General features: G+C 40.9%; 1 protein-coding gene across 3 annotated transcripts in view; it reads left to right on the top strand.

Annotated features, from left to right (window-relative positions):
- CREB5 (cAMP responsive element binding protein 5) overlaps nt 1–23,249 on the top strand; it is a 415,731-nt gene that overhangs the window by 379,411 nt on the left and 13,071 nt on the right. For all 3 annotated transcript variants that reach the window (XM_005549906.4, XM_005549909.4, XM_065542173.2), the window contains 2 exons: nt 14,605–14,928; nt 19,569–19,796. In XM_005549906.4, the coding sequence (XP_005549963.1) occupies nt 14,605–14,928; nt 19,569–19,796 (552 nt within the window). The remainder of the gene's footprint in view (nt 1–14,604; nt 14,929–19,568; nt 19,797–23,249) is intronic.

Below are 23,249 nucleotides of genomic sequence, written 5' to 3'. Positions count from 1 at the left end.
ACCCTGCCTTATCAGCACTCTACAAAATGTTCTCTGTCGTAGCATCCTTTTGATAATATAGTTAATTAACAACTGATGTTACAGAGATTTTAATTGTGAGATCAAAATTAAGCAAAGAGCAATGGAGTAGAAAGAGCACATCTGTAGGACTTACCATCTCTGCACATGAAACCAAGGCTCAAAATTAGGATTCGAAGAGAAGTGTAACTGTCATTTCAGAAGGTGGATTCATACAGCAATGAGTATCAGTTTCATCAGCATGGGTCATGAATACACATTCCTAGAGTCCCAGATTTCTATCTAATGATACATACTCTATCCTTAAATTTAAAAAACACAAATAGATCAAAATTTTAGAACCTGGGGTGAGAGAAGAAAGAGAGTTAGGAGAATGAGAATATGCCTCTGTTTCCATTTACTTTCCCTCTGTCTCTGTCTGTCCAATCTTCCACCCCAAGAACACCAAGGAAATCAATGTTGTAGACCCAGATTGAATTAAACATTTTTGAATAGAATGAATGAAAGCACTTAGGTGCATTTTCTCTTGTTGGAAACTGATTTTAAAACTTTTTTTTTACTTTTGTTTAGGGAAACAGTTGGGGTTGGTTGCAGAACGGAATAATATTTATTTATTTCTTTGTTTACAAATTGAATTTTAGTACGTATCCCTCCTTCTTCCAGAAAGGATTTTAAGCTTCTAAATAATACAAATCAGTTCAGTTCATTTAAAAAATAGTCCTACTCATAGCAAATGTTATCCAACCATAATAAATTGAGTATTTGGCTATTGACAGTTGCCCTCCTTGGCAAAGTATGCAATATGTGGTGTCTCACCAAGGAAGCTTAATGATGATCTACTTCCCGTAGTGAATGGGCTTTGGAAGGCAATCAAAGGATACATTTTAGCAGAAAGAAAAAAGAAAGGGAAAAACTAGCAGGCACTGAATCAGTACCAAGGAAAACAATCCCTCCTCTACTTTAAAAAAGATTCACACTCAGATGGGCTTGGTCCCATCAGTTAGTCAGACCAGAACCAAGTGGTGAGCTCACTTTTTGGGGACATGTTGGTGGAGGAAACGTTTCAATCCAAACCCAGAGTAGCAACATCTGCCTAGCAGGAGAAGCAGTCACTAAATGCAGAAGGCCCTTCCCCTGGTAAGTTGAGCTTCACCTTTGTGAGCTCTCCAGATACAGATATGCTCCTTAAGCATGATGCTGTTCATATGAAGTCAGGCTGGTTGGAACATGTCACAGAAATGGAAGAACTCCCCACTGCTAGACCTGCCATCACCATTTCCACTTGGCTTAGCGGTTGACACATTTGGTTAACCATTTTGTTAGCCTCTGGTTAACCACTTATGGTTTGAAAACCTTACAGAAGTGGGAAAATTTCCATACATAATCTTATGCATATAAAAACAACCCTATAGGATGCAATTCCTTCCTTATCTGCCACACCAAATCCACACCAAATCTTGCTGGCGTATGGTGAAAAGAAGAACCCACTTGATAATACCCCTTTGGTGATTAATTTATCTGGAAACTAGGGTGGAGTGGACAATTCTCCAAAAAAAGGAATTGAGCTTCTTTTGAGTTTGGAATACTTTGACTCAATCTTGTATTCACTTCTCTTTTGGAATGATTCTGCCTTATCATTATACATTTATAAATACTAGTGCCCTTGGATCATGTATGTTTTCTACCTTCAGCTAGAGCTAACTTGTTTTCTTTCTTGATACTCTCACGCATCTTCTTTCTTTCTGTCTGTCCTTGTTTCTCACCTTTCTTCTTGCCTTCCCCATCTTGCTCTTTATCATCCACTATCTTTCTTTTAACCAAGAGGCTCTCCAGCTAAGTAGGTCACACCACAAAGAAAAGCAGGAGGTTCAAATTCCTTCCCTTTAGTGACTCCTAAGAGATCACTTAACATTTCTTCACAGGAATTTTCTACATCTCCAAAAGGTAGGGAATAATTTTTGTCACCTATTTCATAGTTTAATATCTGCAAGGTACTGATTTAGGGCAAGCTACTACATATTATTGTCAGTCCCTGGTGAGCAGTTGCTTAAAAGAAATTTGGAGTCAGAAAAGAAATTGCTTGAGCTGGAAAGGAAGACAGATCATGAAAATGATATCTTAAGCTTGTAAGAAGATAAATTTTTAGAGAGGCCATTTTCAATTAATAAATCAACCAGAAAGCTTTCTATTTGGCATTTTTAGAATGGTACTCAGTTGTGACAATGTGATTTAAAGAGATGGTTCCACACTTTCCACCCCACCACGCCCATTACTTGTGTTGTAGGCAGTAAAATAGTAGATTCAGATATCTGGTTCATTGAATTGTACACCATAAAGACAATAGAAATGGAGATGTAAAAAGATAGCTTAGCAAGGGCCAGTGATTCTACTGTCAAAAATGTGCCAAATAGGATGGATGTGGTGGCTCACACCTGTAATCCCAGCACCTTGGGAGGCCGAGGAAGGCTGATCACTAGAGGCCAGGAGTTCGAGACCAGCCTGGTCAACATGGTGAAATCCCATCTTTACTAAAAATACAAAAATTAGTTGGCATAGTTGCAAGTGCCTGTAATCCCAGCTACTTGGGAGGCTGAGGCATGAGACTTGCTTGAAACTGGGAGGTGGATGTTGCAGTGAGCCAAGATCATGCCACTGCATTCCAGCCTGGGTGATAGAGCAAGACTCTGTCTCAAAAAAAAAAAAAAAAAATGCCAAATAATTAATAATTGTCATATCACATGGAAAAAAAAAACAAAGCAAAACTAGAAAAACTCTGAAACTAGAATAAAGCATAGAATGCTCAATATTTTCTAATACCTGATTATTACTGAAATTTTAACAATTTGGTTGAGAACCAGTATGATTTGGATGCATATCAGCTCAGAAGGAAGTTGTTCCTCATTTTTCAGTTGGAAATGCTGTGCACTGTCATCTTCCTGGGCATAATTCAAAAGCTCTTTTTAAGCATAACTTTCTAGACACACACACACACACACACACACACACACACACACACACACACAGAGCACCAGATTCTTAGTAGATTATGAATGACTCTTCTTTAAATGCCTTGAATGTAGACATGAAGGGGAAAGAAGAAAAGATTCTGTATTTTTTGTTCTGGCTTTCTTGAGCACAGCTTTCTTCTCCTTGGTGTGGTTTACCTGAAATACTGAAGACCATGCTCTTATCAGTGATGACTGGCCTCCATCCTGTGTCCCTCAGAGGCTTCTATAGGTCTGGCTCAGGGAGACCAGGCAGTGGACAAATGGCATCATGGATTCTCATTGTGCTCAGAGTCCAGGAGCTATTTATAAATGGGCTGTTTGGGTGGTCAGGTGACTGCTGGGTTGGGTACCATATGATCCAGACCACTCACAGGCAGACCTCCTCTTTAGCAGGATGGTAGAACTGTCACAGCAAGTTGATTTGGCTATTGGTCCGATGACTTTGGACCACTAATAGAAAGTCCAAAAAGGAAGTAAGGCAGCTGCTTAAGAATCAGAGAGTATTGCAATCCCTCTCTCTCTTGCTTCCCCTGACCCCCACTGACTTCTCCTCCCTCTCACCACTCCTCTCATATCAGTGGTGAGTACTGGGGGCCCCCACACTTTGAGGTCTCAGGCAGGGGTGAGATTCAGAGGCAACAGATAGCAAGCAGGACCCAAATACACCATCACTCTTTTCCCAAGGAGAAAAAGCAGGACTGGACGCCCACAGAGCACATTAGACAGTCTCAGATATGGATACCAAGGGACGAGACAATCTAAACTTCCATACAATCAACTTACCCTATCATTAGAAAAACCAGGAGACTTCTTACTAGAAAAAGTTTGAGGCCCTGTTGGCCAGAACACCAAATGTCTACAACAGGGGCCCAATGGTACACATCTTGCTATTTCCCAACAACTGGAGGGAAGCCAGATGACAGCTGTCTAGAAGGGCAGACATGTGTTGGGAGAAGCTTCCATCTCCAGTCCCCTAAGGGCTTTTTAGTCAAATTTCAGATTCAAAAGTTTAAGCATCAGTTATTGAGATGCCCTCTGGGAATGGAGCAAGGGGCAGTGTCCATCAAGCGAGCCGAGCATAGCCACCCTCCCAGGGCCGTGGGGGAGGATCTGCTAGAGAGCTGGGTGATGTGGTAGCAATTGGCTGTCCCACCCAAGCAGCACACTGCCAAATCCTGCACCTCCTGCAGCACGCACTGCAAAGGGACTGTCGTCACGATCGTCACCAAGCACATACCCAATGACTACTATGCATTGAAAAGGTGCCATTTATGTAGCTAGAGTTGCCCTCTGTCCATCTTGCTTGGGATTTGGGGACGTGTAGCATTGAAGAGAAATCCTTTCCATCACTATTCATTGCACCCCTTTTTGCCAAATAATTAGGTCACCCACTCAGGAAAGGCCCTGTGATACACATGTGGAGTAAAGTTTGCTGTGGGAACTTGAACTCCGAATTTCCTGACTTCTGTGCAATTAAAACCCCAAAGTTAATGCTGCATTAGCACGCATTTTCCATGGTGGGTTATAAATGCAAAGTTCTATGTTTCATATGTATTTTTCTAACATATGTTACTGCCTGTGTTTCTGATTAAAAGTTCATCCAAAATAAAATAACAAGGGATTACTTTTTTCCAATAGAACTTTCTTCTTCTATAAAAGCTGGAAATAAGCCCTCACCTAAAGTTACCCAGGTTTGCAGGTGCTGAGATATTAGAGGTGAGTAGTGTTTGTTAGCAAGACAAAGGGCATTATTCTCCCTGCAGTCACTACCAGAAAGTGTTCTTTCTGTAAAGAAAATTATAGGCCACAGCTTCAAAGATATTACAAAATTAGGCACTACTACTGGAGACTTTCAGGCAGCAGGCAGGCTGGCAATCAACAAATATTTATTCTACATCCATTGTGCATTTAGTGACTTTAAAATTCCCAGGGAAACTAGGATATAATATTTTCTAGATTCAAATTAGTACCTGAGGTTATGCCGTAATGCTTAAGGAGCTCAGTGGCCGGAAAGGAACAGGTGATCTATAATATCTCACCTGAGTATGGGGATATTAATGGAATAAGAAAATCAGACCCCCAAAAAGGCTTTTTAAAGCTGAGCTTGTCAGGGCATTTCTTCCCTTTAGATATCCTTTAAGAGACACCCAGCCTTCATTCCCTACATGTGCACACCTGCACACACACACACTCTGTCACCACCACCACTGTCTCTGCCCAGAAATTGAACCCAACTAAATGGATCAATTCATCAGATTTTGTTAAAAAACTAATGAACACTTTTTAGAAATCATCAAACATGCCAAGATGTGTATATAGGGATGTTCATCCCAGTGTTATAGAGGAAAAATAGAAACAGCATGCCTGCCCATCAATTCAGAATTGAGATACTCCCCTAGAGAAAAATCCAACACTATTAGATGTGATGTTTAGATCTTTGGTGGGGGCAGGCAGGTGAGGGATCTGGACTTGTATGGCTCACATCATGGCCCTGCAGAGAACAGGACTCACTCTCTTCAGTTCTCTAATCTAGTTTTATTGATACAGCAGAAAAATCACATCAGCTATTTTGATGTCTGCATTGCATAATGATGCTTTATGAAGTCAAAATCCCCACACCCTTCTGTTATATATATGTTAGCACCAAGCTATATATTTTCTAAGCTGCTTTGGATAGTAGATGCTTTTTGTTTTGTTTTTGTTAACCAAGCATAAGATGTTATACTGATTCCTGTTAAATTTCTCATTAGACAAGATCTTTGCGGATACTGATTCTTCGTCCAGTGTGTTAAACACTCTCGACTAGCTTTGTATTATACACAGTTGGATGGCTGTGGCTTCTGCATTTTCTCTTTGGTTCTAAGCCAGCTGGTAGATAATAGAATTGTAAGAAAAGGAGGGTACCAGTATCTGGCAGAGGAGCCAAATTCTGAGGCAAATACTAAAAGCCTGGCATTGACTTTAGCCATTCTAGGGCAAATATCTTTTTGGTGTTCATTGTTTCATAATACAGTGTTTCACATAAGGTGACATCAAAATAAATAGCAGTAAGTCTCAGATGAAGTCAAGCGTTCTATATCAGCCCACTGTCAGAAGAGGTTCTCATTTTGCTTTACTTTTTAAAACATTTTTAAATTGAGATAGAATGCACATAAAATAAAATTAACTGGTTTTTTGTTTGTTTGTTTGTTTGTTTGTTTTGCTCTATTGCCCAGGCTGGAGTGCAGTAGCACGACCTCGGCTCACTGCCAACTCCACCTTCTGGGATTCAAGCAATTCTCCTGACTCAGCCTCCCAAGTAGCTGGGATTATGGGCGCGCATCACCACATCCTGCTAATTTTTATATTTTTAGTGGAGACAGGGTTTCACCACGTTGGCCAGGCTGGTCTCAAACTCCTGACCTCAAGTGATCTGCCTGCCTTGACCTCCCAAAATGCTGGGATTACAGGCATGAGCCACCGCACCCACCCGGCCCAAATTAACCATTTTAAGGTGTGCATTTTGGTGCCATTTAGTACATTCGACATGTTGTGCAACTATCATCTTTGTCTAGTTCCAAAATATTTTCATTATCTCAAAAGGAAACCCTGGGACCGTTAAGCAGTGACTTGATCCTCCCCTCAGCCTCCAGCAATAAGTAGTCTGTTTTTTTGTCTCTATGATTTAAGTATTTCTAGGTATTTTATGTAAATGTAATCATACAAAATGTGACCTTTTGTGTCTGGCTTGTTTCGTTTAGTATAATGCTTTTGGGATTCATCTATGTTGTAGGATATATCCGTGTTTCATTCCTTTGTATGGACAAATAATATTCCATTATGCTTTATTTTTCATCAAAAGCTGATTATTAACCTCACCCCTACCCACCCACTCCTCATCCACAAAACAACTCTACTCAGTCCCATCGACTCTGCTGTATATCTTTATGGTTTACACAGATTCTCATCTCATTATGTACCCCCATTTCACAGAAGAGGAATTTGAAGCTTAAGGTGAATACCCAACATCCTGGAGCCAGGCTTTAAAAGCAAGACTTCTCACTCTAAGTCTTCTGTTGTTTTTCTGAAGTTCTCTGCAATGATAACTTTTCTTTCTTTGTTTTAGACATTCACCCAACTCATTTCTCCAACACATTTCTTTACTTAGTAAACCTCAGCTTGGATCCTTTCTCTGATGAAATAGGGAATGAAGAATCCTGCCCTCCTTTGTTAGATAGATGAAGGCACATGGCGCTAAGTGGTTTACTTCTCTAAGGACCTAGAGCTGCCTTATAATAGAGCTAAGACTAGCTCTGGCTCTCAGAATAGCAGTTTGTTCTAAAAGTTGCCAAAATGCACAGCCTCTTAAAATGCTCACCCTCCTGCTGAATTATAAAAGACAATCACTGAAATATAAGAGACACAGGGAAGTGGTATCTGAAATAAAATAATTCTATAAATGTGCATTCATTAATTTCTTCATTCAGCAAGAATAAATTAAAGGCTCACTCTTACAGAACTGTAATTAATATATGATTTAGATATTAATATGAAAAAGGCTGGCAGGGAAATTGCTAAGATTTGTCTCTGGGGTTTGACTTTTTAGACATCAAAGTGCAATGTATCACCTAGCAGTTAGGTCTGATCAAGCACCAAATTCTTCTTCTTGCTTACATGAGATCTGCGGAAGTTCCACTTTTCTGAAATACCATCCTTACTCATGAGCTAGCATGGTACTTCATCCTGTGATACTCCGTGCATCATTTGCCAATGGACCAGAGTATTGATTTATATATAATACAACTCCTTTGTGTTTACTAATTATATCCTTTCTAATATCTTCAGTTAATAAGTTTGAATGATGTAATGTGACAAATGAAAGGAATATTTATTTTTCCAGGTCTTATGGAATCCTTTTCCTCCTGGGTAATGTTTCCTTCCAACCTGGCGGACTTATTTGAAGTTTTATTAGCAAACCAAAATCTAAATCAGAATACTTAAATTGTGGAACCATCAAAACTGAGTTACCTTATGAAAGGTTTTAAAGGAACAGATTTTATTCCAAGTGATTAAGCCAAATATGATCTTAGTTAATCCCGTGCACAGCACAGAACAGTTTTTCTGTCTATTGCCACATCTCCAAGTTTTGAAAGCATTTGGGGATCTAAGCTGGCCATTTATAGTTGTTAAAGTCAGTGGATAAATATCAATTTGGGCTTCTTTAGTAATTCAGAAAGAATTTCAGAAATCTTTGATACCTAGAGGAAGTCGGTAATCATTGCTATTAAAAGCAATGAAGTGAAGGCTTCATGCAGTGAAGGCTTTTGGTCTCAAACCACTGACTGGACCATTCAGAAGCCTGTGTTGACTGCTTTTGTGGATCAACTGTGTTTGGAAAGTGAAAAAAAAAAAAGAGAAATTACAGTAATGCTTTGGAAAGGCTACAGAGGACAATTATTTTGTATTCAAAAGGAAATATGAATTCAGATTTTGTCATATTTGTATGTAGACAGCCTCTTACTTCTGTGGTCAACCCAGAAACACTACCTTTTGATATTTTCACATTTTTTTTCTGGAGCAAAAACCAACAGCCATTTATAATTAAACCCTTTCTGGAAAGAATACTCCAACCTTCCTCACTCTCACTCAATTGAATTTCAATTAATGTTTAATAATTCGGCTCGGCTTTCAGAGTCTATAAAGCATAAGCAGTCAGCCTTGTCGAAGATGGAGAAGTGATGTTTTCACAGTTCCACAAATGTTTCTAATTGGCATGAGCCACTTGCTAATGGGAGATAAATTGCCCTGGGTGGGTGTGGGTGGGTGTGCTGTGTGTGTGCACACTCACGCAGGCACACAAGCATGCATGCTTGTGGCGGTAATGACGTGTGGGTGTACCCAGGCTTCACCCGACATGCCATGATGCAAACTTGAGCTAAACGGGAAATTAAAGAGGGACCAGGGCTGGGCCATGACAGCAGTGGCCACACTGGGATGGGAGGAGGTGGACAGTTGGTTCCTTACCAAGAACCCGGCAGCAGGCCCACCCTCCCATCACAGACAGTGGACAGGAGCTTAGAAAATACATGGACCAAATGAAAATGACCCCTTTCGACTGAAACTAGCTGTGCGTCAGGCTTCTCGCCGCCTCTCCTAATTTTCTCTCATATAAATGAACATGGTAAGAAGATGACAGAAAGTTGACAAGAATCATATTTCTTTCTTTCTTGCAGTCATGTCAGTAATAGCCCTGGGTTTTATAGCTGAAAAATATATGTATATTTACTCATTAATTTTCCTCTCTCTTGGCATTAGGTGGAATGCTGCCTTTTCTTGGTATTAGGTGGAATGTTATTTAAAACAAGACACAGTTCAACTTCAAAAAGAAAAATCATTCTGCAAAATACAGCCTAGACCCATTTACTGGTCATTTATCATCCCTAAGAGAGTGGAGTAGAAATTTCTATATTTGGGAGATTTGAATGATTTACAGTGCAACTGCGGCTCTTGTTGGCACCAGGATCCAGGGACGCAGTAGGCTCCTTAGGACTTTGAGGAGTGTCCCAAACTGTTTTGAAATGACACGGAGAATATTCAATGTGGCATATGCAGAGCAGCTGGATAATCACTTATCTTCACTGCATTCACACAGGCTGCTGCTCAGAGGGTAGACTCAACCCAGAGGCCTGTGATTTTCTGAGGGGTGATCAAAAGTCTTCATCTCCACATCTAAATGTGTATTTCTTCTCTCTGGTGTTTTAAAAAACTTGGCTTTATGCATCTTCCATTTCCTTCAAATAGTGGGCAAATAACAATGTGCCTATTATGGTACTTGGCACATAGTTGAAGCCCAATAAACATTTGTTGAGTAAATAAATAGTTAAGTAGAATGTTATAAGCATTGCTAGCATTATTGTGTTGGCCTGAACAGTACAAGAATAGACTTGAGGCAATCAAGTAATTTCCCTTAACAGTATAAGCTAATTATTTGAGAGATGAAGATCTGGTGCATCATATTTATTTGTCAGGTTCCATTTGCTCCTAATTAAAGGTGGAAAAGTTGCTTGTAGCTTTGAAGGGATGGCACAATGACCCACTCCTACATAGATTTTTTATTTTCCTTGCCAAATTTTCAAGGAAAATACATCAAGATAAAATTAACAGGCATTCCTCTTACTTACTTCTGTTTTCTTTTCTCTGTTACTGTTTTCTAAAGGGCAGGCAAGGTGTGGAGCAGGAAACTGTTTTGACTGTATTTTTACAGCCCATCTGCCTACATGACTTCTGTAGTTGATTCTGCTAACCTTGGTTGACTAATAAAATCATCCTCCCACATAAATAGCAGATACAGTGATCCAAGATTAAAATGCTGCATTTATCATAAGTCTCAGAAAGTTTAATTCATTCATTCCTTCATTCATTCCACAAATATGAATTCAGTGTATCATATGTATCAGGCTCTGTGCTAAAGCTGTGAATTTAACACTGAGCAAATTCTAACATGGTTTCTGCTCTAAGCTTACAATCTGAGATGGTTGATGAATATTAATTAATCATACTAAAAGTATATAGCTACAAACTAAATTATTTTTTAAAAGAAATATGGTTCTACTAGGATCATATAACAGGAACTGATTTACACTAGGAAACCAGGGAGAAGTTTACTAAGGAGAAGGCTGGACTGAAGAAAGGGAATGTCTGAAGAAAGGGAAAGAGCATCCTAGGCAAGAAGATTGTGAAACACGAAGGCCCCATATCTAGGGGTGCATGATGCACTGAAAGTTGGTCAGTGTGGCTGGCTGGGAAGAGAAAGGGCTGATGGGAAGGCAGGCCCATGCCCTGCAGGGACCACAGCTAGGCCATATTAAGGGCTTTGACCTTCATCCCCTGAGCATTAGACAGACTTACAAGGGTTAAAGCCAAGGGTGAGGAAGTAGAGGCAGGGAGAACGGATGCATGGCCCTTATCATGTCTGTGTTTTGGATTGGGGAAATGTAAGTATCAATTCTTCACAAATACAAGGGAGATGAAGATGCTGAACCCTGGATAATCCTTTCTTTGCTGCAGATGAAGTTCCTGGAAATTCTTTACCATCCATTCTCTCTTCCACTAAATTTCAGAAAGAGCGCATCCAGGTCCCTAGCCGTGTGCTGAGTAACACTTGCACGTGGCCATTGCTGGACCACGCAGCAATAACTTCTCCTCTTGTCAGCTCTTCTAGCCCCTTCTCACTCCTTCTGCTTTTCCTTTTGATGATGGGGCGGTGGCAAAACACAGTACATTTCTGTTTTTGGCAAAGTGTGAATGGCATGGCTTGTGGCACCTTCTCTCCTGGTTTAGAGAACAAGCTTTGGAGGTAGAGTGGCTTTGCCTCTCGTTTAGCCTTACATGGTTGTTCTGAGGATTAGGTGGCTTGATATTTGTAAAACATATAGAACAAGAACTGGCACATAGCAAGTACTTAGCTAATGATAGCCATTATTATTACCTATTTTGTGGATATATTGCTAAAGGGACAAAAAGCAGGATACAAAACTATGTATTAAAAGGGCTTGCACAAATGTATCCTAATAAATGCAAAGCAAATGTCTGAGGATATGTGGTGGTTACATCTGAGGAATGGGACTGGGGTTTAGGGGAGAAGGCTAGGCAAGTGGCTTTTACTTTTTCATCTAATATTGTTGTAGTAATTGATTTTTTATTATAAAAAGTATACTTTTATAGTAATGAAATTACAAGGGATAGTTTAGAAAAGTCCATCCATACTTTCCATCATGTCAGTTTTTTTAAAAGGCATGATGATTTCAACATAACCTCTTTTCATATTTTTTCATCCTTAAATTCAGAGATATCATCTAAAAACTTTTCTTAGGGTAAAGAAACATGTATCTAAATCCCAGCAATTTCCCGGATTTTCATTTCTTTGCTATGCCATAGTCAAATAAAAGTTTTTATAATTACATGCTATTTTAATTCCACAGTTATAAAATTATTCTAGTTATTCTTTCATCTCTCCATATACATATATAGAGTTGTCTGGAATGCTGTTCACCCACCAGATATAAACAACACGTTTGGCTTCATTGTTGCTGACTTCATTGCAAAGCATTGCTTAAATTTTTATAATAAGCATTTTTATAAAAACAATGAAATCATTGCTCAAAATTGGAGATGAGAAGTGTTAGTTCACTCTTCTGTTTAGAAGTAAACATGGCCGGGCATGGTGGCTCACGCCTGTAATCCCAGCACTTTGGGAGGCCGAGGCAGGCAGATCACGAGGTCAAAAGATGGAGACCATCCCGGCCAATATGGTGAAACCCTGTCTCTACAAAAATTAGCTGGGCATGGTGGCACACGCCTGTAGTCCCAGCTACTCGGGAGGGTGAGGCAGGAGAATCGCTTGAACCCAACAGTTGGAGGTTGCAGTGAGATCGTGCCACTGCACTCCAGCCTGGCAACAGAACAAGACTCCATCTAAAAAAAAAGAAAAAAAAAAAAAAAAAGGAAACACAATACCCAGCACCCAGCATCTCATCTTTTCCAGACATTTAGGATGCTGAACTGCTTCAGGATTATGAAGTTGAGTAGCTGTTGTGCAGTATCTGTTGCTCATGAAAGAGGCGAGAAGTGGACTATGTGGTTACTGAATCAGGATGCGAAAATATTTGAAATGATGATCTCATATTAACATACAATCTACCATCCTTTCCTCTTGTTTTTTATTTATTTTTTTCTTAGCAGGTAGAGGCTTTTTATGTTTAACTAAGGATTTTGATTAATTGAATTGGTATTTTTCAATAGTGTATGTAACCGGTTGAGAATCATTAATATTGTACAATGTTAGCACATGGTAGCTTTGATCATCATTTAAATACAACTGTTTCCTTGCCCAGCAATTATACACCACTATCATGGATCAGATAAGAACATAAATCTGGAGAGAACTTTGAGTCCCCTGGTAAATACTTCATGAAGCCAATGGGAGCTTGCCAATTAGACAATCATCTCTGCATAAGATATATTTCCAACGAGTAACTGCATTATACAGTCCTTAGCATATTGTGCCCCTCGGGATATGATGATAATTGACTGTGTCACAGAAGAAACAATTTGAAGAAACTGGGACTAAGCTGATTATCAACTGAACCTTTAGAACAGGGTTAGCAAATGATGGCCCAAGGGCCAAATCTGGCCCGCTGCCTAATTTTGTCCAGTGCATGAACTAAGAATGGTTTTTACGTTTTAAGTGACTGGGGAAAAAGAATCAAAAGTAGAATAACATTTCATGACATGTAAAAATTATATGAAATTCAGATTTCCTGTCCCTGAAGTTGTATTAGAACATAGCAGATTCATTCATTTACACATTGTCTGCAGCTGCTTTTGCACCACAGTTTCAGAGTTGAGTAGTTGAGACAGAGAAGATAAGAGAAGAAAATATTGACTGTCTGACTCTTTATAGAAAAAGTTTGCTGACCCTTCCTTTAGACTCAGGTACAAGTTATTTGGGTGCATGTCTGCTTATGAATGGATAATGCTTCTGTGTTAGAAATATATCTGGCCGGTTGATGTGGCCATCAAAGGAGGTACTATACTCCATATTCTTCTATTTTCCTCACTCCCTTCTCAAAGTCAAAAGAAAGCTATTGAGTGAGAAAAATTAGAGTACTGGAAGGGACCATAAGAAAGATATTGGTAACAGAAAATACCTACACATTACCTCCAAAGCTCATAAATTACTAACTCTAATTTTAAGCCCTAAAATCAGATTAGTTCTCTACATTTTAAATTTTGAAATTATTTATTCTCTGTGTCTGAGAAATCTTTTGAGAAGCAAGAGCATTTGTTCTTGTGACTCTTACAAAATACAGTGGCTGGCCGGGCGCAGTGGCTCACGCCTGTAATCCCAGCACTTTGGGAGGCCAAGGTGGATGGATCACGAGGTCAGGAGTTCAAGACCAGCCTGGTCAAGATGGTGAAAGCCCATCTCTACTAAAAATACAAAAATTAGCTTGGCATGGCGGCAGGTGCCTGTAATCCCAGCTACTCAGAAGGCTGAGGCAGAGAATTGCTTGAAGCCAGGAGGCAGAGGTTGCAGTGAGCCGAGATCGCACCACTGCACTCTAGCCTGAGTGACAGAGTGAGACTCCGTCTCAAAAAAAAAAAAAAAAATTAAAAAACAAAATACAATGGCACACCAGATGGAGGCTCTTTGTTCAATGGCATTATCATATTGAATGGTGCTCTTTGGTGTATGCTTGCATTCAGTTGTAGATACGATATAATGCCTGATTGGATAATAGGAAATACCTTTTAGTAGAATGTGTAATTCTTGATAGGATATCCTGTCCATTGGCTTTGACAGTTGAATTAACCTATTTGGCTGACATGGACCCTCCTAATGACCACAATATGTAAGAAAATATGAAATTAATACAAAAGCTATCTTGTACTGGTAGCAAGATAGCTACTGGTAGGAAACATTAACAATAGTATCTAAAATATAGAATTGAAAATGTGAGTCATTTTGCTTTTAAATCTCTATCATATACATGACTGACTTCAGTTGTTCCCTCTCCTCCCTTTTGTTCTGTTTCAGAGGTTGAAGGCTGCACTGACTCACCACCCTGCTGCCATGTCAAATGGGAACATGAACACCATGGGACACATGATGGAGATGATGGGCTCCCGGCAGGACCAGACGCCACACCATCACATGCACTCGCACCCACATCAGCACCAGACACTGCCACCCCACCACCCTTACCCACACCAGCACCAGCACCCAGCGCACCATCCTCACCCTCAACCCCATCACCAGCAGAACCATCCACATCACCACTCCCATTCCCACCTTCATGCACACCCAGCACATCACCAGACCTCGCCACATCCGCCCCTGCACACCGGCAACCAAGCACAGGTAGACCTTTTCTGTGATCTCTTTCCCCTTCTTATTCTCTTTCTTAACAGTGCAAGCTCTAATGCTGGGGTCATTTGCAGCAATCTTGTTTGACAAGCCCAGGTGTTCTATCTCACATTCTAGGGAGCTCTGTTTATCTCCTAGGAGGCAACCCTTACCCATAAGACCCTACCAGATCATAATCTCTATAAATAATATACTAAATAATATCAGGTCTAGTCTCTAAGGGCAAGTATAAACTTTAAGTTCTCCAAAATCTATTTCTGCAGTGTGTCAGAAAGTTAGCCCCTCCCAAAAGTAATATGAATCGATGGATTAGGAAGAACTTAAATTTGTGAAGAAAGATGTGAATTAAGAATGAGAAAAACAAGTTAATTCTAACCCTGGTTCTAGCTGCTGTTTTAAAACATCATAGAGACTGAATTTTGTCACCTGTAAAATGGAAGTTAAATACAACAGGCAATCTTCTGAGTAACAGTGAATGTTAAAAAATCTAAAGAGTAACAATTCAAGGCAGACAAAGAAGCTCCATCACGGATGCTAGGGCATAAGGTGCTGTGTAAATGGTGAAGAGAGGTGACTCATCCCCCTGAATGAGAAATGCGTTGGAGGGAACAGAAAGAGAGCCAAGTTCTGTAGATGATCAGACCAAGAGAAAGGCCAAATCCCAGTGGGGGAGAGTCACAAGGAGTGGCTGTAAAGAAAGCCAGCATTTAGACAAAACTGAAAGAGGGTTGGGGGACCAGGCAGACGTTATGTCACCCACGGCCAAGAAGAGAGGCGAGTCCTGTACTGGAGTGAGTTTTAGTAAGTGGATGAAGGGCATGTCCAGGAGCATGGCTGGGCCTAGACACTTTGGATCCTCAAGCAGAATGACCTTCATCCATACCCTCCACCCAGTCCACACTGCCAGCTTCCAACCAGCTGGATCAGAAGGGTGTCGGAAGCGTGGAACCATCAAATAACACTTATTCACCGTCTCCTCTGTCATCTGCCCCTGGAGACGAGACCTTACACCAGGCAGCTTTTTGAACTCTTGAGCCCCCCTCCATTAACGTGCACCAAACCTGGACAGCCATCCACAGAATGGATCAGGCACAAGCAACTCTCTAAGCTATTTATTAGATAAACTGTCTTTTGCAAGGTCCTTAGAGGTGTTCTACATTGTGAATAAGAATCGAGCATTAGAGTGAGATAACCTTAACTTTTTTCCTGGCTTCCTCACTGTGTGATTGTGAACAGAAACGATTAACCTCTCCAACCCTCAGTTTTTCCATCTGTAAAATGGGGCTGGGTAATAGTAGACTAAACTCTAGGCTCTTATGAGTATTAAATAAGAGAATCTCTGTAAAGCCCTTGGCACAGTGTTCAAAATATGTTATTCCAAACCAAAATAATAGAAGTTTAGCAAATTGTATAGCAATCAAACGTTACCCAGAGAACCTTTTTGGTCACATTTTTAGTCAAATGCCATACTAGAACATGTATTTAGAAAGGAAAAAAAAAAAAAACTACAAAGTCAACGATGGTCAAATTGATTCACATAGGTACTTAGTTTATAAGGAAACAAGAACATCAAGGTTTGGTCACCTTTGTGGGCAAGTTATTTCACAGGCAAGTTATATAACAATTCTTTGAATATAAAAGCCATTCACTAGCTAATTACCAATTAGCCAGTTGCCCTCTGTTTCAAGTCAGTAAGTGGCCAATTGTATATGCAATTAGTTAGTTGCTATTATAATTAGCTTCATGAACAGTTACTTCTTTTAATTGTATACTAAAAAGAAAGAGCCCAGGTTGGTCTTGCTAAAATTTGAACCAGATCATTTAGGCAGTATCCCAAAACACCACTTTTAAATTGTATTAACTTGGCTGATTACTGAGATCTTGCCATTTTTCTTAATTGTATGATTATCTGAAAGTAGGAATAGAATCCTTGAACTCTGAGATTCTAAGATGATTTGGAATAAATTCTGCCTTTTTGAAATTATAATTGATTACTTTCGATCACAATTTTCAGAGCATCTATGCCAAGAGAATTCTGCTTTAAAAATAAAATTACAAGCAACAATAATTACCAGTTACACAGATTCTGGTTTTAGGAATGTATTTGCATTTTCTCCTGGCTTCTTGTGCTCCTCCTGCATGTAAGGATGTGATAGTAGAGTGCTGGTTTCAAGGAATTTCTCTTAACCAATCCTGAACCTACATTACACCTGAAACCACGTCACTTATGCCTTTGGGTGAAGACACACGAAAAGTGTCATGGGTTACACTGATTAAACTTAGGGTAGGTGGATACAGAATTGAAAGATAAGTCCCTGCAATGGAGATGTGAAAACATTTTTTTCCTCTTTGAGGGTTTTGTCTGGGGCTGGCAATAAGAGATCATAATTCACAAAAGGAAACAGTTAAAGGCAAAAATATCCAAGCAGTTAGCACATTCCCTCTTAATGCTTTTCTTTGCAGTAGTTAGCTCAGGAATTACCATCCGAAATGGCAAGTGGTAAGTCTTTGCCAATAACAAGGATGATGTCTTCACTAGCAATTCTGATGAGTAAGACCTTACACAGTTAATTTATTTTGTTATTCTTCTATAATCAGGAGGAAAATAGTCACCAACAAACAGTTCTAGAAAATGTCTTTGCTGGCCGGGTGTGGTGGCTCACGCCTGTAATCTCAGCATTTTGGGAGGCCGAGGCGGGTGGATCACGAGGTCAGGAGTTCAAGACCAGCCTGGCCAAGATGGTGAAACCCCGTCTCAACTAAAAACTACAAAAATTAGCCAGGCACAGTGGCAGGTGCCTGTAATCCCAGCTACTTGGATGACTGAGGCAGGAGAATTGCCTGAACCCAGGCAGCAGAGGTTGCAGTGAGCTGAGATCATGCCACTGCACTCCAGCCTGGGTGACAGAGAGAGACTCCATCTCAAGAAAAAAAGAAAATGTCTTTGCTTTACATAAAATTACTGAGATGCAGTTCAACCTCAACCCCGGGCCTGATTCTTTTACAGTTAGTCATAGAAAGTTTGATAGAGTTTTGGATTAAAATATATCACCATCAGTCAACTGATGTCAACCAGTAGCCATTATTAGTGCAATTACAGTCATTCTGATTGATTTCAATCATAGTGCTGGAATGTGGTAGAAAAGATTGTTGGGCTTCATTTTTAAAACTTTTGGCCTGTTATTTCTGCAGGTTAAATGTCTCTTGTAAAACAACTTTATAGGTATTACAGTCATAAACCTGAGTGACTGAGAAATGGGAGAGGAAAAAAAAAAACCGCCTTTTATTGAGAATGAAGAAGGAGGAAGGAATGAAGTGCATGAGGGAAAGCATTAGGTGTCCAGACATATAAAGAGTCAGTCGTAGAAATTTCACAAGGTGCCGTGTGTCTGCCTTATGAATAGAAAAAAAGCTGTATGTGTGGAGGTCTCTAAGCCTTAGATGTTGCTGAGTCTCACACAGACCTTGCAAGAACTCTATAAGCATAGTAAAATTTTTTAATAAAGTGCTTTGCCACTCTTAGGATTTCCTTCTAATGTAAGTGTATGGTAATGCACAAGCAACTCTCACTATCTCATACACACAGCATGTGACAGGGCTCAGTGCTGCTTCAGGCATCGATTTAACGCTTTCAAAGGCCCAGCTTCCCAATCACCTAGAAAGCTCTCCTGGATCTCCTTTCACCCTGGTGAGCCCTCTGAGGGGCAGGCAGGCCCAGGTGGAGTGTGCAGGTCCAGCTAGTCCTCTGCATTAAGAACTGTGAAAGAGTCACAGTAGGATTTCACCTGCCTTCCTGGCTTCATGGGCTTCTTTTGATAGGAGCCACAGTGGCAACGATGTCCCAGAGGTATGTTAGCAACACAATTTTACCACTATTAGAATGAAAGGAGCCCACAACCTGCTCAGAGGTTTTCTGCAGATGACAGTTGAGTCATCCATATTGTGATAATAACCCTGACCTTTCTGTTTTCACCCTGTAGCCATACATTGGCTATTTTAAAGTTGTTTGTTTTTGTTTTTGTTTTTTAGAGACAAGGTCTTGCTGTGTTGCCCAGGCTGGAGTGCAGTGGCACAATCATAGCTCATGGCAACCTCGACCTCCTGGGCTCAAGCAAGCTTCCCACCTCAGCCTCCTGAGTAGTTAGAACTGCAGGCATGCACCACCATGCCTGGCTAATTTTTCCATTTTTTTTGTAGACACAGGGTCTTGCTATGTTGCCCAGGCTAGTCTGAAACTGCCGGCCTCAAATGATCCTCCCGCCACACCTGACCCTTACTTTAAAGTTTTTAAACACACCGTCAGTAAAACATTTTTAATAGCTGAAGGAGAAAAATAAATGTTTCCTCTACCATGATTCGGCTAAATGCCTGTCAGGGAAAAATCCATCTGACTACATCTTTTCACAAGTCATTCCTATATCTTGCCAACACATCACAGAATATATAGGTCAGTGATGCTTTTTCTTTTCTGAGTGTGATTTCATCATTTATTTCATTCATAGGAGGCAAGTCTCATATGCTGACTGAAGCGATAGACTTTCTGTGCTTTGCATTTCAACATCAGCTTGGGTTTCTTCCCTTACCTAACACGTCCTTCCCTATCCCCATCACCTCCTCCCTCTCTGTCCCAGCAGGTTTCACCAGCAACACAACAGATGCAGCCAACCCAGACAATACAGCCACCCCAGCCCACAGGGGGGCGCCGGCGAAGGGTGGTGGACGAGGATCCCGACGAGAGGCGGCGGAAATTTCTGGAACGGAACCGGGCAGCTGCCACCCGCTGCAGACAGAAGAGGAAGGTCTGGGTGATGTCATTGGAAAAGAAAGCAGAAGAACTCACCCAGACAAACATGCAGCTTCAGGTGCAGCCCACGGTGTCTTTCCCCGGGACTCAAAGGCCCTCTGCTCCGCGGGCATTTCCGGCCCCGACAGGCACTTGTTGACCTAAGCAGTGATGCCACACACTTAGTCCACAGAGGAGCCGCAGCCTCACTCCTCGAGCTTTATTAATTCCGGGACACTCTACAAAACAAAATTAACCATTCAGTTTTTCAATCAATTTGCCCACAGAGCTCTGAGAAGGGGGGACCTACCCAGCTAAGTTGTAGGCTGGGAGCACAGGCTTTAATCCGACAGAGATCCAAACCCTGGTTCAGCAATTACTTGCTAGGTTTAACTCGCTGGCGCTCTGTTTCTTCCTCTATAGAATGGGAATCATAACTTTATAGAGTTGTTACATTAGGGGGAATAAACAAACTAATGTCTCCAAAGCAGTTGCCCAGTGCCTGGCCCATAATAAACCTTCAACTGAAAAGGAGCTGTTCGTTATATTCACTAGGTTGAGGGGGTTGCCTTGGCTTATACTTGATTATCTCTATTTTTGTTTCACATGAAAGAAAGAAAGGTTTATGGTCATTATGTAGCTCTGAAAGAAAAGGCATGTTTTCATCTCATTTGCCAACTCACCAAGATTTGAATCTTGCATAATTTTTGCTTTTTATGAATGGCTTCACTGGGGAGATTTTATAATGAGGCCCAGAAGTGTCTGGGCGTGTCTAAGAGAAAAGGAAGAAACTCTAGTACCCGGGCTTCTCCGGCAGACTTTATAGTTTATAATGATGTAGTTCAGAGCATTTGTTCTAATGTTAAAAATATGTGCACTATTTATCAGCAGAAAAAAAGGCAAGTAAATAGACACGTATGTGACCCACAGTCCAGGGATAGCATTAAGAGTTGTGGATTATACTCCAGTGCTTCCAGAAGCTGAGAGAATGGCCAAAGAGAGTGGGGCAGGGAGGAAAGTACCCTACATAGGGAGACTCTGCACTTTAAGAGTTCATGGGGTCTGGGTGCAGTGGCCCACACCTGTAATCCCAGCACTTGGGGAGGCTAATCACTTTGGGAGGTGGCGGGATCACTTGGGGTCCGGAGTTTGACCAGCCTGGCCAAGGTGCAGAAACCCTGTCTCTACTAAAAATACAAAAAAATTTGCCGTGGTGGCTCAGGCCCGTAGTCCCAGCTGCTCAAGAGGCTGAGGCAGCAGAGTGGCTTGAATGCAGGAGGGAGAGTCTGTAGTGAGCCAAGATCGCATCACTGTACTCCAGCCTGGGCAACAGGGTGAGACTCTGTCTCAAAAAAAAAAAAAAAAAAAAACAGTTAATGGCTAGGCATTGGTAGGTTACTTTCATCTTCTTCCCACACCTAGTTCTCTGTGCATCCTTAGAAAGGAACAGTTAGGGTGCCAAACCCCAAAGCCTTTGCATATTCAGTTTCATTAAATGGAGATGGCTTGGGGCTTCCAGTGTACAAATTGAAAGTATATAAGGAAAGTGTGTGTTGTATGAGGGCCTGAATTTCATAATTTATGGATGTTCATGTTTCCCCCTAAATGTGTCATTCTTTTTGTGATAGACATGATGAGCAAGAAACTGCGAAACATATAGCAGATGTGAGGAAAATAAGATAATGATTCCTGCACTAACTTGCATGCTGCGGGAAGATTGGGACTGTCTCTTGCTACTCCCTCCGCCCACTATCTATCTGCTGTTTATAGTGTGGTGTCTACACTCAGTAACTTATTTGTTGAATAAATGAATGGGTTCCCCTGTTTATAGTATAGTGTCTACACTCAGTAACCATTTGTTAAATAAATGAATGAATTCCTCATTGCTGGAGTGTCTAAGAATTGGCTGCTTGACTACTTGGCAAGGATGTGATTGCAGGGAGTCAAGCCACCAGAGAAATGGCTGGACTCAAATACCTTTAAAACCACTTGTAGAATCTGATAGGCACAGTAGTATCTGAGAAACTTTTAGGTAGAATGTGGTTAAGCATTTTTCTTTATTGAGACAGAGCCTCACTCCATTGCCCAGGCTGGAGGGCAGCTTACTACAGCCTTGACCTCCTGGACTCGAGTGTTCCTCCCACCTCAGCCTCCCGAAGTGTACATCACCATGCCTGGCTAATTTTTTTTTTTTTCTCTAGAGACAAGGTCTTATTATGTTACCCAGGCTGGTCTCAAACTCCTGGGCTCAAGCAACCCTCCAACCTCAGCCTCCCAAAGTGTTAGGATTATAGGTGTGAGCCTCTATGCCAAGCCAAGCATTTTTAATATTAATAATCATATTTTAATTTTGATGTGTATTGAAAAATGTAATTAGAAGATCAAATCTGCAATTTCAAAGATATTAGTAAGAAGGCTAAATTATTCAAAATTGAGTTAATTTGCACAAACATGTTAAGTAAATAAAAGTTCTTGTATATGTGAACCTAGTAAATATTACAGCAGTGGTTCTGTGATAACTGAAGTTGGGGAAACCCAGGAATTTGCCACCATTTCTGAGGTCTGCAGGAGGATGATGCAAACGTGTAGGTTTTCTCAATCTTGGCCCTATTGACTTCTGGGCTCAATCATTCTTTGTTGTTCCCTGTGCATTGCAGGCTATTTAGCAGCATCCTTGGCCTTTACCCACTATGTATCAGGAGCACACCTTCCACCTATGACAACCAAAGCGTCTCCAGACATTGCCAAATGTCCCCTAGTGGTGATTGGGAAGGGAAGTTGGGTGGCAAAATCAGCCTTAGTTAGGAACCACTGCTTAGATGAAGGAGCCAAAAATAGCCAGCTGGCACATATCAGCTGCCAAGGCTTTAAATCAGTTTTAACTAAAATGAGTCCTTGCAGAATTCCTTCAGGGTATTGACTGTGATCCTAATGCATGCAAACATGGAGGGATCATAGCAGAGAGCCAGGAAAGTAAAGATGTCCATTGACTTTGAGGCCAGAGGTGTTCGTGACTTGGCATATGCGTATTTATGACTGCTTTTACAAAATATACAAGGTAAATTTACCCTTTGCTAGACCCTAATGCACTGATTTTTTTTCACATTTCTTTAGAGCCAAATGGCTGAGGAAAAAAAGGAACTAGAACTCTAGCTCCCAAAACCAGAAAAAAAAAAAAAATTCCTACTGAGTTCATGTGACAGGCACCAATATTTTGGTAGTTAAAACAGTACCCAAAAAAGGGACAGTCTCTGAACAGACTAAATTGTTGATATTTTCCAACCACCGCTTTGCCTTGGAGGGACAGAAGCCACAACCGCCCAGTGTTCTCTGTGAAGCTGAGTGTCCTGCATCAGGCCCTGGGATGCTGGAGAGGATGCTGCAGATTCCGCTACCTTTGAATGACCCTTTCCCTCTCACTGGACCTTTGTCAAAAGAAAAAGGTGGCTCTCTTGAGGCTGGACCAGTGAGCCAAATTTTAAGTAAACAGAAATGGAAGGTGCTAAGCAAACAAACTCCAGCCAAATGGAAT

Source organism: Macaca fascicularis, chromosome 3 (genome assembly GCF_037993035.2).
Source record: "Macaca fascicularis isolate 582-1 chromosome 3, T2T-MFA8v1.1".
Lineage (NCBI taxonomy): Eukaryota > Metazoa > Chordata > Mammalia > Primates > Cercopithecidae > Macaca > Macaca fascicularis.
Note: the sequence above shows the minus strand (reverse complement) of the source record. Positions and strands in the feature narration are given on the sequence as shown.